Genomic DNA, 15,487 nt, shown 5'->3' with positions numbered 1-15,487 from the left:
TAGAAGCTGCCTTCCAGGTTCCCTCGAGGCACTGCTAGGCATTTTGCACTACTGCATCTTAACGGAATGGGCCCTGCCACAGCTTGAGACCTTGTTTCTCTTCTTCCCCCCTCCCTCCCTCCCTCCTTCCCTCCCAAATTCCCAACTGCAACTAAGACTGGCTAGCTGGACACTTCCCTCAACGGAGTGAGAGCAGATGAGCTGCAACCTCTCACCCCGTGAGTCTCCATACCATTTCTGAAACAGGCCATTGCTGGCCATCCTAGCAGAATTCCAGTGAGGGGTAAGGCGGGGCTTGAGCCAAGCAGTAGTTGTGTGACGAACCCCCTGCACCTTGTTAATAAAGGTCATCGATGCGGGCAGTGCCTCCAGAACTGGGACTGGTCTTAGAGGTGGGCATTTCAGGGAGAGAGGAAGTAGTTATCTGGGAGGCCAAAATGCCGAAGGAAGTCCTTACGCTTGCATGTGGGTGTCCCTGCAGTCCACTGCGTGCTGTTTCCTTTCCAAATGCAAGTGACGATGCCTTGTCCCACCAGCTGGTGCCCAGAGGGACACTGGAATGCTATTACTGTCCCAATGGTGGTGCCGTTGCCATGAGTGATCTGGAAAGTGCCGAGCTGAGGTGGAAATACTCTGCGACACTGACCTGCAGGTTCAAACAGGAAAATGAAGAACACAGAGATACTGAAACAAGAACCGAAACAGCACAGTGAACTGAAACATCATATTTCAATTAGTTCTTCTACGATAATGGGCAAGAAATCTAGCAGGCTCAAGAGTCTCCCGCTTCTTTCATAGAAACACAAGGGAGTCGATATCATTACAGAATGTATATAGTATTCTGATATTTTCCTCTGCTAAACAGCTAGCATCCCTCATGGCATTTGTAGGCATACTTATACAATTACTATCGTAATATTCAGGAATTTACAGCTGATTTTCCCTCTCTTCCCACTTTCTTCCTTGGCTCTGCACATTATGTTTTCTCTCTCTTTCTCCCTCTCTCTCTTTCCCCTTTCTCTTCTTACCCCCTTCCCACCCACCCCCATCCCATTCTCTCCCCTTGTTTTCCGTTTCTAACGTGAGCTGGGTGAGGTGGGAAACCTCTTTTCTCCAAACCCCTATTTCTTCTTGTACATATCTTGTCAACTGTACAGAAAAGAGGGGCAGGAAGGGAAAAAACCCAACATTTTATTTTACAAGAGAAGAGTCATGAGGAATTCGGAGCTTTCAATTGTTTGTAATTGTGATCTATGATCATAAGAACATCACCACCAACAATAATAGTAATGATCCTTGCACCGCCCGTCCCTTATTCCCGGCAAGCTCTTTGGCTGCCACTTGCCGACTCATCTGCACCACGATCGCCTCTCCCGGGGAGCTGAGCCTAGGACTGCCCGTCCCCATTCTCAGCTGAACCTTTCTCCTCCAGTCATTGCCGCCACGTCGACTTGAGACCTCCGCTTCCTGGAAGTCGCACTATCAGTCCTCGATGACCTGCCCCTGGGCTTATAGTCAGCTCTGCAACCTGGACCTCTGCACCCCCGCTCAAGGACTCCACCACTGAGGATCCCCCCGCCCCAGATCCACGAGTAGCTCCCAGACCTCCCCACAACTTTCCCTGACCCTCGTAGCCCGTCCTGGTAGCAACCCATGCCGCAGGACTCTATTCTCCCCAGCACCGCCCCCCCCCCGCCAAGAATCGTGGGACATTGTGCTCCCCTGCTCGGGCCTCGGGGCATTGTGCTCCCCTGCTCGGGCCTGGGGACATTGTGCTCGCCTGCTCGAGGTTGGGGACATTGCGCTCCCCTGCTCGGGCCTCGGCGCATTGCGCTCCACTGCTCGGGCCTCGGGGCATTGCGCTCCCCTGCTCGGGCCTGGGGACATTGCGCTCCCCTGCTCGGGCCTCGGGGCATTGCACTCCCCTGCTCGGGCCTGGGGACATTGCGCTCCCCTGCTCGGGCCTTGGGGCATTGCGCTCCCCTGCTCGGGTCCGGGGACATTGTGCTCCCCTGCTCGGCCCTGGGGACATTGCGTTCCCCTGCTCAGGCCTCGGGGCATTGCACTCCCCTGCTCGGGCCTGGGGACATTGCGTTCCCCTGCTCGGGCCTCGGGGCATTGCGCTCCCCTGCTCGGGCCTGGGAACATTGTGCTCCCCTGCTCCTCCCACCCGGGCCTTGGGACATTGCGCTCCCTAACAGCCCTCCCCACACTCCACCCGGAAGCGGCCATTTCGGGAAGCCCTCACTCCCTCTTCCCCTGTGAGGTGATTGATTTCCCCCGCCCCTGGCGACAATGTCCTCGTTCTCACTGTGTTACGTTACCTTAGCCGCCGCCTACGCCCGCAACGCACACCGGACATCCTCACGGCTCCCGCCGCCACCCCAGAGACATTTGGACCATGAGCCCCAGGACTCTCCTTGCCACTGGCCTTTTAACTTTGATTTTGATCAGGTCGACCCTTAGTCAAGTCAACACCCAACCCTGGTCATCACCTGCTTATTAATAATATTTTACTGTATCATGTTACTATATTACGGCTTTTGCATGTTATCGTTAATTGTTCTCAGTGCTGCCACCTACCTCTCTGGCCTCACCATGTCCTTCCACCGCCCCCCCCACGCCGCATCTGCCCCTCCCAATCTTCTCCTTCTCCTTCTCCTCTCTCTCCCAGCTCTTTCCCGCTCTCTCCTCCTCCCCTCCACCTCTCCCCTGCTCTAGAACCCCACTTTACCAGCGCCACCACTCTTCCCCCTCCCCCTACGCTCCTCCCCACCGAACACCCTCCTCCCACCCTCCCCCCTTCCCTCTTCCCCACCCACACCCTATCCCAGTCCTCCTGTCCTACTGTCCCAGGTGACCCTGGGGTACCGACCATCTCAAGGTCAAATGCTATCTCGTGACCTCCAGAGCCAGCACGCGGAACTCGGAAGTGAGGGGGACAAGGCCCCCACAACCGAAATTGCCAGATTGACCGCCCAAGCTGGGAATACAGAAGGTGCCCCTCGCCCCCGTGCCAATCGAATTAGGACTGGAGGAGGGGGGAGGGCAGAGATTGGATAAACTGAGGCCAGAAGCTGGAATGGCCTAAGGGCACAGGTGATAAATACCTGCCGCCTCTAACCTTCTGTGCAGAGGAATGGGACTTGCAGCAGCCGGCTGCAGGTTGCCTCTGTCCAGAGTGTGAGAAGGCCACTCTGCCTGCACCAAGTGAGGCACCGTGGGGTGGGTGAGTGTCCTGTCCTGCTGAGAGCTCATGGGGTTGGAAGCCAGATGCTTCACCATGGGTATATAACGTTTAAAATGGATTTGATGTCTAAGTGGGTGCCTCCCGAGTGGAACGTGAATAGGGTGGGAGCTAGCCGCCTCACCAAGTGCGAGTAACCATAAGTGGGTAACGCATAACTGGGTTTAATGCATAAGTGTATGTAACTCATATGTGTATGTAACTCATTAGTGTTTAACACATAAGTGTATTTAACGCAAAGGTGGACTCCTCCTGGGTGGGGTGAGCACGTGGTGGGAACCAGCCACCTCACCACGTTGTGAGTAAATCATAAGTGGGCTCGGGTGTCCACCCACACGCTAGTAACATATCAGTGTATTCCTCCCGTTAGGGAAACTCTAACACCATATTCCTCCCAAAGGGGAAGTTTTAACACCATATTTCCCCCCAAAAGGGAAGGCCGATTGTTGCGTCTAAATAATTAATTCAATTCGCCCTGTGGAATAAATTCTATACAAAACTCAGGTTTTCCATCCCCAGCCTCTCTCTCTCTCGCTGCGCCGATTCCGAAAGAACCTGTCCCCAGCGATGGGTGACACCCACCGTCACCCCTCTTCCCCCTCTCCCCGTCCAGGGCCCTGCCACCTTGTTCCCATCCAAACCCTCCCCTTCCCCCGCTCTCCCCCCACCCACCCCGCCAACCACAGCTACTTTCAAGTGTGGCCTCTGGAAGCCCCGCTCCATTACAGGTAAACTACCTTTCATCCTTGACCTTTTCCTTTCCCGCTCTCTCCTCCTCCTCGTCCTTACGGAGACCTGGCTCACTCCTGAAGAAACGGTCTCCACTGCTGCTCTCTCCAGCAGGGGCCTCTCCTTCTCCCACTCCCCCAGACTCACCGGAAAGGGAGGAGGCGTCGGCCTCCTTCTCTCACCCCGATGCCGCTTCCGCACTATCCCTCCTCCCCTTCCCTCTCCTTCCCCTCCTCTGAAGCCCATATCATTCGCTTCTACCACCCCCTCCAGATACTTGTAGCCATCATCTACTGCCCTCCTGGTCCCACCACTGACTTCTTCAACCACCTTGACCCCTTTCTTACCTTCCTTCTCTCCTTCTCTCTGCCCACTCTGATCCTCAGAGACTTCAACTTCCACATGGATGTACCTGGTGACTCCTCTGCTGCCCGCCTGCTATCGCTCCTCGACTCTGCCAACCTCCTGCTCCACCATACCTCGCCCACTCACCAACTTGGTCACAACCTCGATCTCATCATCTCCTCCCGCTGCACTATCTCCTCCCTCACCAACTCTGAAATCCCTCTCTCAGACTGTAACCTTCTCACCTGCCTCCTCTCTCACACTCTCTCCCCCTGCAAATCTGTACTACTCCCCCACAGAGACCAACGCTCTCTTGATCCCATCCATCTCTCCAAAAGCATCTCTCCCCACCTTGCCCCCGTCCTCTCTTTCCACTCTCGACGATCAGGTTACCACTCTCAACTCCACCCTCTCTACTCATCTCAACCCTCTCGCCCCCCTTTCCCTCCGCCGCTTTCGCTCCAATAACCCAATAATCCAATAATAGAGAAGCAGCGTGGCGCAGTGGAAAGAGCACGGGCTTTGGAGTCAGGGCTCATGAGTTTGAATCCCAGCTCTGCCACTTGTCAGCTGTGTGACTGTGGGCAAGTCACTTAACTTCTCTGTGCCTCAGTTCCCTCATCTGTAAAATGGGGATTAAGACTGTGAGCCCCACGTGGGACAACCTGATTCCCCTGTGTCTACCCCAGCGCTTAGAACAGTACTCTGCACATAGTAAGCGCTTAACAAATACCAACATTATTATTATTATTATTAACCCACAGCCCTGGGTCACTGCCTCTGTCTGCCTCCTACGCTCCTATGCTCGAGCTGCTGAGCGGTGCTGGCGAAGGTCCAAGCACCAAGCCAACCTTATCCATTTCAAACTTATCCTTTCCTGCCTTAACTCTGCCCTCTCCTCTGCCAGGCAAAACTTCTTTTCTTTCCGCATTGAACCCCTGCACGTCACCCCCGCCAATTGTTCGGGACCTTTAATTCTCTCCTCAGGCCCCCTGTTCCTCCCCCTCCCCCATCCCTCACCCCCAGTAATCTGGCCACCTACTTCATCACGAAAATTAACACAATCAGGTCTCAGCTCCCCAAAGTCACCCTTCCCCCTTCTGCCTCTCCCCGCAACCCTTTCCCCTACTTTCCCATCTTTCCCTGCAGTATCCTCAGAAGAAATCTCCTCCCTCCTCCCAAGTGCCACCCCCTCCACCTGTGCCTCGGATCCCATTCCCGCTCACCTTATAAAAACCATCGCCCCTTCCCTCCTCCCCTCCTTAACTTCTATTTTTAACTGCTCACTCTCCAATGGCTTCTTCCCCTCTGCCTTCAAACATGCCCATGTCTCCCCATCCTAAAAAAACCCTCTCTTGACCCCACTTCCCCTTCCAGTTATCGCCCTATCTCCCTACTACCCTTCCTTTCCGAAATCCTAGAACGAGTCCTCTACAATCGCTGTTTAGAATTCCTTAACTCCCATTCTCTCCTGGACCCCTTCCAATCTGGCTTCCGTCCCCTCCACTCTACCGAGACTGCTCTCTCAAAAGTCACCCATGACCTCCTTCTTGCCAAATCCAATGGCTCCTACTCTATCCTAATCCTCCTTGACCTCTCAGCTGCCTTTGACACTGTTGACCATCTCCTTCTCCTCCACACCTTATCTCACCTTGGCTTCACGGACTCTGTCCTCTCCTGGTTCTCCTCTTATTTCTCTGGCCGTTCATTCTCGGTCTCCTTTGCAGGCTCCTCCTCCCCCTCCCATCCTCTAACTGTTGGCATTCCTCAAGGGTCAGTTCTTGGCCCTCTTCTGTTCTCCATCTACACTCACTCCCTTGGTGAACTCATTCGCTCTCACGGCTTCAACTATCATCTCTATGCAGATGACACACAAATCTACATCTCTGCCCCTGTCCTCTCCCCCTCCCTTCAGTCTCGTATCTCCTCCTGCCTCCAGGACATCTCTACCTGGATGTTTGCCCGCCACCTAAAACTCAACATGTCCAAAACTAAGCTCCTCATCTCCCCTCCCAAGCCCCGTCCTCTTCCTGACTTCCCTATCACTGTGGATGATACGACCGTCCTTCCCGTCTCTCAAGCTCGCAACCTCGGTGTCATCCTTGACTCGGCTCGCTCATTCACCCCACACATCCAATCTGTCACCAAGACCTGCCGGTCTCACCTTTATAATATCGCCAAGATCTGCCCTTTCCTCTCCACCCAAATGGTTATCTTACTGGTACAGGCTCTCATAATATACCGGCTGGACTACTGTGTCAGCCCTCTCTCTGATCTCCCTTCCTCCTGTCTCTCCCTGCTCCAGTCTATTCTTCATTCCGCTGCCCAGCTCATCTTCCTGCAGAAACACTCTGGGCATGTCACTCCCCTTCTTAAAAACCTCCAGTGGTTGCCTATCAACCTCCGCACGAAACAAAAACTTCTCCCTCTAGGCTTCAAGGCTCTCCATCACCTTGCCCCCTCCTACCTCTCCTCCCTTCTCTCTTTCTACTGCCCACCCCGCACGCCCCGCTCCTCTGCCACCCGCCTTCTCACTGTCCCCCATTCTCACTATCCCGCCGTCGACCCCTGGGCCACATCCTCCCACTGTCCTGGAATGCCCTCCCTCCTCACCTCCGCCAAACTAATTCTCTTCCCCTCTTCAAAGCCCTACTGAGAGCTCACCTCCTCCAAGAGGCCTTCCCAGACTGAGATTCCCCTTTTCCCTCTGCTCCCTCTGCTGCCCCTCTACCCCCCCTTCACCTCCCCTCAGCTAAGCCCCCTTTTCCCCCCCTTTCCCTCTGTTCCTCCCCCTCTCCCTTCCCCTCCCCTCAGCACTCTCATTTGTATATATTTTTTATTACTCTATTTATTTTGTTAATGAGATGTATATCCCCTTGATTCTATTTATTGCTATTGTTTTTGTCTGTCTGTCTCCCCCGATTAGACTATAAACCTGTCAATGGGCAGGGATTGTCTCTATCTGTTATCGAATTGTACATTCCAAGTGCTTAGTACAGTGCTCTGCACATAGTAAGCGCTCAATAAATACTATTGAATGAATGAATAATTGTGATACTGTACTATGCTAAGCAATTGGGTACATACAAGATAATCAGATCAGACACAGTCCCTGTGGGGCTCATAGTCTAAGTAGAAGGGAGAACAGGGAGTGAACCCCCAATTTACAGATGAGGAACATGAGGCACAGAGAAGTTAAGTGACTTGCCCAAGATCACACAGTAGGCAGGGGGCAGGGCCAGGACTAGAACCTGGATCCTAGATTATGGCCTCAAAAGCATCTGGGTGATTGGTAGCATTTAGACACGGAATGTCTAATAAAGGTTTTCTCACGTTATACCCTTAAAAAGATGAGAAAAATCAAGAATACATCAAGAGAAGTCTCTCTGAACTTTCCTTGCACTCACCTAACACTCTCCTCTTCATGCATTTTTGGTGGTTCTTCACTTTAATCCAAGCCCCTGAATGGGTTCACGCCCTCCAATTCATAAGCCACCAGTAGCAAGATCCTAACTGGGACCCAGCCATCCCTCCATGAAGACAGAGACCATGTCTAGACACAGACATATAAGCATTCATTCATTCAATCGTATTTATTGAGCGCTTACTATGTGCAGAGCACTGTACTAAGCGCTTGGAATGTACAATTCGGCAACAGATAGAGACAATCCCTGCCCAACAACGGGCTCACAGTCTAAACAGGAGAGGCAAACAATAGAACAAAACAAGTAGTCTGGCGTCAATATCATCAAGATAAATAGAATCATAGATATACATGCATCATTAACAAAATAGAGTAATTAAATAATATATACAAATATGCACAAGTGCTGTGGGGAGGGGAAGGGGGAAGAGGGAAAGGGAGGGCTCAGTCTGGGAAGGCCTCCTGGAGGATGTGAGCTCTCAGCAGGCTTTTGAAGAGGGTAAGAGAGTTAGGTTGGTGGATGTGAGGAGGGAGGGCATTCCAGGTCAGTGGTAGGATGTGGGCCAGGGCATGACGGCGGGACAGGTGAGAACGAGGGACCGTGAGGAGGTTAATGGCAGAGGAGCGGAGTGTACAGGGTGGGCTGTAGAAGGAGAGAAGGGAGGTGAGGTATGAGGGGGCTAGGTGATGGAGAGCTTTGAAGCCAAGAGTGAGGAGTTTTTCTTTCATGCGAAGGTTGATAGGCAACCACTGGAGGTTTTTGAGGAGGGGAGTGACATGCCCAGAGGGTTTCTGTAGAAAGATAATCCGGGCAGCAGAATGAAGAATAGACTGGAGCAGGGAGAGACAGGAGGATGGGAGATCAGAGAGGAGGCTGATGCAATAATCCAGTTGGGATATTATGAGAGCATAATGAGAAGTATGCATACATCCTTCATGTCCCAGAATTGACATGGGACAATGTGTATAATGCTATACACTCTGCAAGTGGTGATTCAATATTTACTAACTGACAATTAATTAATGCTTTGGGAAAGCATCTTATTCACACTGAAGTATTTTTTTTTCTTTACATGCCTGTTCTTTTAACTTAAAAAATTATTCTTGCATTACTTCCAGGAGATGAGTTAATGGGTTCACACTGTACCCTCCAAAGTGGTTAGTACAGTGCTCTACACATGCTAAGTGCTCAATAAATACAATTGATTGATTAAAATGATTTGTACCCTTCATTTTATATTAAAAAAGAAGGTTCAAAATGTCTCTATCATCGTTATGTCTTTGAGATACAGTATGCTATTTCTGTCTGATGCAAACGCCTTTGTTTTAGGCAAGTGGACCAATTCTAGATTAAAAGCTACTTACTGTATTATCAAATTATAAGCTATGGTTCAGTGTCTGTACACGATGAGAAGCACTCACACACATACTTACAATGAGACAACAGCTTAGGAGTTTGGTATCGAATGAACAAAAATCAGAAAATTCACAGTTATAGCTGACATTCCGCATTTAATGTAAGCAAGTGTGAAAGAAAAGAGCAAACAAAAAGCACTGCTCTTACCTCCTGTGTAAACATGTAGGGAGAATATGGTTTAGAATCTCTTTGAAAATGTGCATGATTTTTCTGTTTCCTGAGCCTTCAATCTCTATTGTTGTCTTATAAACAAGCCCTTTAATTGTTTAAGCTATGCACCATTCTAACAGTTTGCAGCAAACATCTGAGGAAGAATCATCATCTATAAGCTTTTTAAATTTCCCTTCTTCCCTTGCTCACATGCTGCTACCTGCTTCTTATTCAGATTCTCCTCTCTTGAGATCCTGGCAGATCTCAACAGGAGAATAACAGCACTCCCATCTTTAGCCCTCTGCCCAACTTAAGACTGCAGAACAGCAAGAGTACACCAGGGTCCTTTTTCTGAGTCTGGGAGTGAAGTCTGAGGCAGGCTGGTCTAGTAGATAGAGGACGGGCCTGGGAGTCAGAAGGATATGGGTTCTAATTCCAGCCTCGCCACTTGTCTGCTGTGTGACCTTGGGCAAGTCATATAACTTCTCTGGGCCTCAGTTACCTCATCTGTAAAATAATAATAATGATAGTATTTGTTAAGCACATACTATGTGCCAGGCACCGTACTAAGCATGTGGGGTGAATACAAGCAAATCGAGTTGGCCACAGTCCCTGTCCCATACGGGGCTCATAGTCTCAATCCCCATTTTATAGATGAGGCAACTGAGGCCCAGTGAAGTGACTTGCCCAAAGTCACACAGCAGACAAGAGGCAAAGCTGGGATTAGAGCCCATGATGTTCTGACTCTCAGGCCCGTGCTCTATCCACAACGCCATGCTGCTTCTCACATGGCATATGGGGATTAAGACTGAGAGCCCTGTGTGGGACATGGACAGTGTCCAACCTGATGAGCTTGTAACTATCCCAGTGCTTAGTACAGTGCCTGGCACAAAGTAAGCACTTAATAAATACCATTAAAAAAAAAAGACACCCCAGCACTTTTCTATAGATCCTTATAGCTTGCCCTTTCCTCTACCTGTAATTTATCTGAATGCCTGTCTCCCCCTCTAGACTGAAGCTCCTTGTGGACAGGGTTTGTGTCTACCAATTCTATTGTATTGTACTCTCCGAAGTGCTTAGTATTGTGCTCTGCACATAGTGAGCATTCAATAAATACCCATGATTGACTGATTGAGCCCATTCCAGGGCCAGAAAAAAAAAAAAGGCCTGAGCATCCCCCTCCTTGTTTGCAACCACTAAGAGGCACTTAGCTGGGGTGGGGGGGGGAGTGAAGGCTATAGGTTAAGGGTGAGGACCCTCTCCTTTCTTGGGTTTCAACACTCTTGGGTGTGGAGCTTAAAGAAAAGTCTAAAGACAGAAGTTTTCCACTTCAGGCACTGGATCTTGGCCACACTCCATAGGAAGATGCCAAAAGTTCTTTCTTGACTTGACCTTTCAATTTGAAACATTTACAAGTTTACTCTACGTTTTAAAAAACAATTCAGAAAATTATGAACAGGGATGATCCGAGATACAGGGTACTTGCATTTCCCCTTTTTAAGGTCTCCCTTATGATGTTTCTCTTTTCCAAATATCAAGGTATTTTCAAGCTGAACCATTGTTACTTTTAACCAGGAATTTCAAAGATGTGGATGTGATGAAAATATTTACATTTGTTTTTTTCAAAACACTAAAACATTTTACAATTATTTTTTCCCTGAAAGACCCAAGTAATTCATTATTGGAACTTTTTTCTATTCCTCTTGTTTGCACTGTTCTATAGAGCTTTCTTTCCAGGTTTTCACTCTGATCTTAAAAATGGGCAATTTTTGTTTTAACTACCATCATCTGATACACCTGCTGACTACATAAAAAGGGCAGGCTCCAATTCACTAGTCATTTTTGTGTACATTTCACCTTTCAGCATTTTGCTTATGGCCTGACATAGCCTTTCCTGAGATGGCTTCGGAGGGTGAATTTCTAAAAGCTGACTCTAAAATTTGAGCTACATGATAAAGGGCTGGCTGCAAAAGAGCATTTGGTCTGCTTCAGGTAGCCTGATCTTCTAGACTAGTGCTTGAAACTGAAGAATAGCTATTACTACCAAATCAAGTCTCTGATTTGGAGACTGTCAGAAATTCAGTGACTGCAGCCGTCATGGAATTTCATCACTTTTGCAGTCAAAAGCAGGAAGGAAAGTGATGCCTGTTTCCGTCGTTTCCTTCAATAATAATAATGGCACTGATTATGTGCCTAGTATGTACCAAGCACTGAGGAAGAGACGGAGGAAGGGGAGGGGGGAGAGGAGGAGGAAGAGCAGGAGGTAGAGGAGTAGGAAGGGGAGGGGAAAAGGGGGAAGAGGAGGAAGAGGAGGAAGAGGACTGTGGTATTTGTTAAACATTTACTTTATGCCAAACACAGTACTAAGCCCTGGGGCAGATACAAGAAAATCAGGACCCATATGGGGTTCCACAAGCTAAATAGGAGGGAGAACAGGTATTTAATCCCCACCTTACAGATGAGGAAACTGAGGCATAGAGAAGCAAAGTGACTAATCCAGGGTCACACAGCAGACAAGTGGCAGAACCTAGGTCTCCTGACTCCCAGGTCCATGCTCTTTGATTTGTTCTAATTTTAACATAATTTATCTTCTCCATCCGCCGATGATATTTCTTTTATCTTCTGCTTAGACTGATTGTGTATGTTTTTGATTTTCACAACCTACAAATTTTACACATCTCTTTTAGGCCACCATCATCAATATTTATTGGGCAACTACAGGATATGGAAGCAGTGTAATGAAGTTTCCTTTTGAGAATGGCAGACATCTTAGTCCTGAGACTTCAAGATGGAGAATCCACGTGAAGAAATTGATTATAGTGCTAGTGGTTTATGCAGTGCCACTTGCACCGTCTTGCCCCAGCCAATTGTGTTCTCACTGGGACAGAGTGCAACAACCGAGAAGGCTGGCAGGAGTGCACGCTGCAAAATGTCCACAAGAACACAATGCCCATTTATGGCCAGAGTGATCCAACTCCAGTGCTCTAATGAGTGCTACGGACCAGCTGACAGTGGTCAGGATAGTCATCTCAATAGCCATCGTGGTCTTCACTGCCCAAAATGGCCAGCTCTTTTCAGTATTCCTGTTGAGACTGTCCACCAACTGAGATGTCCACGGGTGTTCTTCAGTCAGAAAACTTCACCACTGAGGACAGAGCCCCAGCAGGCCCTCCCAACTTCTGTCTGTTTCATTACCCTTCCCTTACTGCACTAAAGTGTCCTAAGCAGTTGGGAGACATGGACAAGGAGGCCCTTAGGGATATACATTAAACAATATAAAATTGACAGTCTCTGCCCTCGGGGAGTTTATATGCCTTATCTAACTTTAACCAGCACTAACAACAATTGTGGTGTTTGTTAAGTTCCAAACATGGGGTAGATACAATATCAGCATATCAGATGCAGTCCCTAACTCCTAAGGGGGAGAGAAACAGGTACTGAATCCCCATTTTACAGAGGAGGAAACTGCACCTCAGAGAAATTAAGTGACTTCGCCAAGGTCATAAAGCAGGCAAGTGGTAGAGCTGGGATTAGAACCCAAGACTCCTGACTCCCAGGCTCGTACTCTTTTTTCTAGGCCACGCTGCTTCTACCCCTCCCACAGGCTAATTCCATAATTGGATTTGCTTCCTATCGATGATAGGAACTTGGGTTTAAACTTAAACCAGTATTTGCTGCTGAAAGACTTTCGAGATAATACAACTCCTGTTTAAATACTACCTCTCATAGTTTTGGCTTTTTTAAAGGTATTTGTTAAGAGCTTACTATATGCCAGGCACTGTATTAAGCACTGGGGTAGATACAAGCTAATCAGGTTGGACACAGTCCCTGTCCCACATGGGACCCACAGTATTAAGCCCCATTTTACAGATGGGGCACAGAGAAGTGAAGTGACTTGCCCAAGGTCACACAGCAGACAAGTGGCAGGGTTGGGATCAGAACCCAGGTCCTTCTGACTCCCAGGCCTGTGCTCTATCCTCTAGGCCACACTGCTTCGGTTCCAAGCGGGTTACATTTCTATCAATCAATCAATGGCATTTATTGAGTACTTCCTGTGTTCAGGGCATTGTACTAAGGACTAAGCAAAATGTGTGGGTTGCGTTATAGTGGGTTGGAAGCAAGGTTAGGTAAGAGGGAGAGAGCAGATTGAGTGCCTTAAAGTAGACAGTGAGGTATGTCTGTTTGATGTGAAGAGTCTGTTAAATCTGGCAAAGAGGAGCTCATTGGTGACCTTGGAGAGGGCAGTTTCAGTGAAGTGGAGGGAGAGGAAGCCAGATTACAGGAGGTTAAGGTGAGAGTTGGAGAGAAGGAAGTGGAAGCAGTGAGGATTTTGGTAAAGGGTAGGAGAGAGATGGGGCAATAACTGGAGGGTGTGGTGGGGTCAAGGGAGAGTTATTTTGGAGGCTTTCCAGCCTAAATTCTAATTTAAATCTCACACTTACTAGCAGTTGTGGGATACGGAGGAATCACCACTGCTTGGGAGCTGGGAGCTGGACTAATAAGGGCTCACTATGAAAGGGACATGTTCACATTCAGAATTTACCAGGAAATTTACTTACCCTCCATTTCCCGGAAAAGAAATACAGAAGAGCCAGCATTACAAAGAAGTCTACAACCCACCAGCTTACACAGCATTCTGGATTCGTATGTAAAATTCTTGATAGCACTAACAGCACAGTGGTAATGACAGTGGCTTGGGTTTATGGCTTAAGGAGTCAGTTTTGAAGGGTGGAGAGGAGGGATATCCAGGCACGGCAGTCCTGCCCAGATCAGGAAGGAGATGAGTGTGGCGGGGTGGCGGAGATGGGAAAGTACACTGATTTTGATCTTTCAGAAACCTTCTCTCTGTCTTTCTCTTGGTCTCTGTGTATCCCACTATGATCCCACTATCCCCTGAAAACTGGTTTGAAACAAGAAGCCCTGTTCTCTTTTAGCTTCTTTTATGTGGATTTTAATAAAGCTACAGTGACTATAAACTGTAAAACACTGCGTGAAATTAACCACTGACCCACCTCAAAGAGACACAGATCACCTGAACCCTGGGGGGGCAGCCACTCCACCACAGCTGCCCCCACCTGAGGGAACCAATCAGAGGACACAGACCTGATTGGCAGAGGTGCCCACCAATAAGATCCTGTCTGTGGGAACCAACTGGAGGATAAAGTCTGTAAACAGCCAAGAGGCAATCTTTTCAACTGGTGGATAATAAAAGATGGTGCTTGGTCCTTTACACTTTAGTGAGGTCCATTTTGCTCAGATGCCCTTAGAGAGTAGTAAAGGTCTCCAAGGATAATCAGGGTAACGGTTATAGACTTTGTGTGTTTTCAAAAGATGTGAATTTCCAAAAATTCAGTTCACATAAACAAACATAGAGAACTAACTAGATTAAACTGAACTCACTTTTTTGCCTGAAAACTGGTTCAAGAAGGAACAAGAGGGCCTCCTACAATGGCCTCTGCATAATTTGGATGGTGAAGTCCATGTGTAGTTGAAAAACTCTGAGTTCTCTAATGACAAGATGCAAATCTCTCAATGAAAGGTATAATACTGAAATGGAATCTTCAGTTATATTGAAGGAGGCCAGAGAGCACCCTATTTAGATGAATGAGAATGCTTGACATTCTACACAAAAGGAGGCTTTCCAGACTTTTTTCCTTCAGGACAGTCAGAGCCAGGCCATTATTCTCCCCACCTTCAAAACCTGATTAAAAACACATCTTCTCCAAGAGGCCTGCCTGACTAAGCCACCATTTCTCACTGTGGGCAGAGAATATGTCTACCAACACTGTTGTACTCTCTGAAGTGCTTAGTACAGTGCTCTGCACATAGTAAGTGCTCAATAAGTACCAATGATTGACTGCTTGATTGATTGATTGATTTCTTCCCCTTCCTCCTCATTGCTTGCAAACATGCTTATGTATCCCCTATCTTAAAATGACCCTCCCCCTTGACCACACGGCTATCTCTTACCATTTCTCTCCAGACCTCTTGAGAGACTTGTTTACATCCACGTCTCCAATATCTATCCTCCAAATCTCTTCTAGATCCCCTTCAACAATCTGGCTTCAGCCCCCTTCACTCCACAGAAACAGCTCTTTTTAAGGTAACCAAGGACTTTCTTCTCACCAAATCTGACAGCCTCCACTCTATCCTAATCCTCCTAGAACTCTCAGCT

At 48.5% G+C, this 15,487-nt stretch overlaps 1 protein-coding gene across 3 annotated transcripts in view; it reads right to left on the bottom strand.

The window, feature by feature from the left end:
- The window catches only part of SUSD3 (sushi domain containing 3), a 91,709-nt gene that overhangs the window by 38,320 nt on the left and 37,902 nt on the right, over positions 1-15,487 (bottom strand). For all 3 annotated transcript variants that reach the window (XM_029052098.2, XM_029052096.2, XM_029052097.1), the window contains exon 3: positions 458-646. In XM_029052098.2, coding sequence (XP_028907931.1) covers positions 458-646 — 189 coding nt within the window. The remainder of the gene's footprint in view (positions 1-457; positions 647-15,487) is intronic.

Source organism: Ornithorhynchus anatinus, chromosome X1 (genome assembly GCF_004115215.2).
Source record: "Ornithorhynchus anatinus isolate Pmale09 chromosome X1, mOrnAna1.pri.v4, whole genome shotgun sequence".
Lineage (NCBI taxonomy): Eukaryota > Metazoa > Chordata > Mammalia > Monotremata > Ornithorhynchidae > Ornithorhynchus > Ornithorhynchus anatinus.
This window is presented reverse-complemented; position numbering and strand designations above follow the sequence as displayed.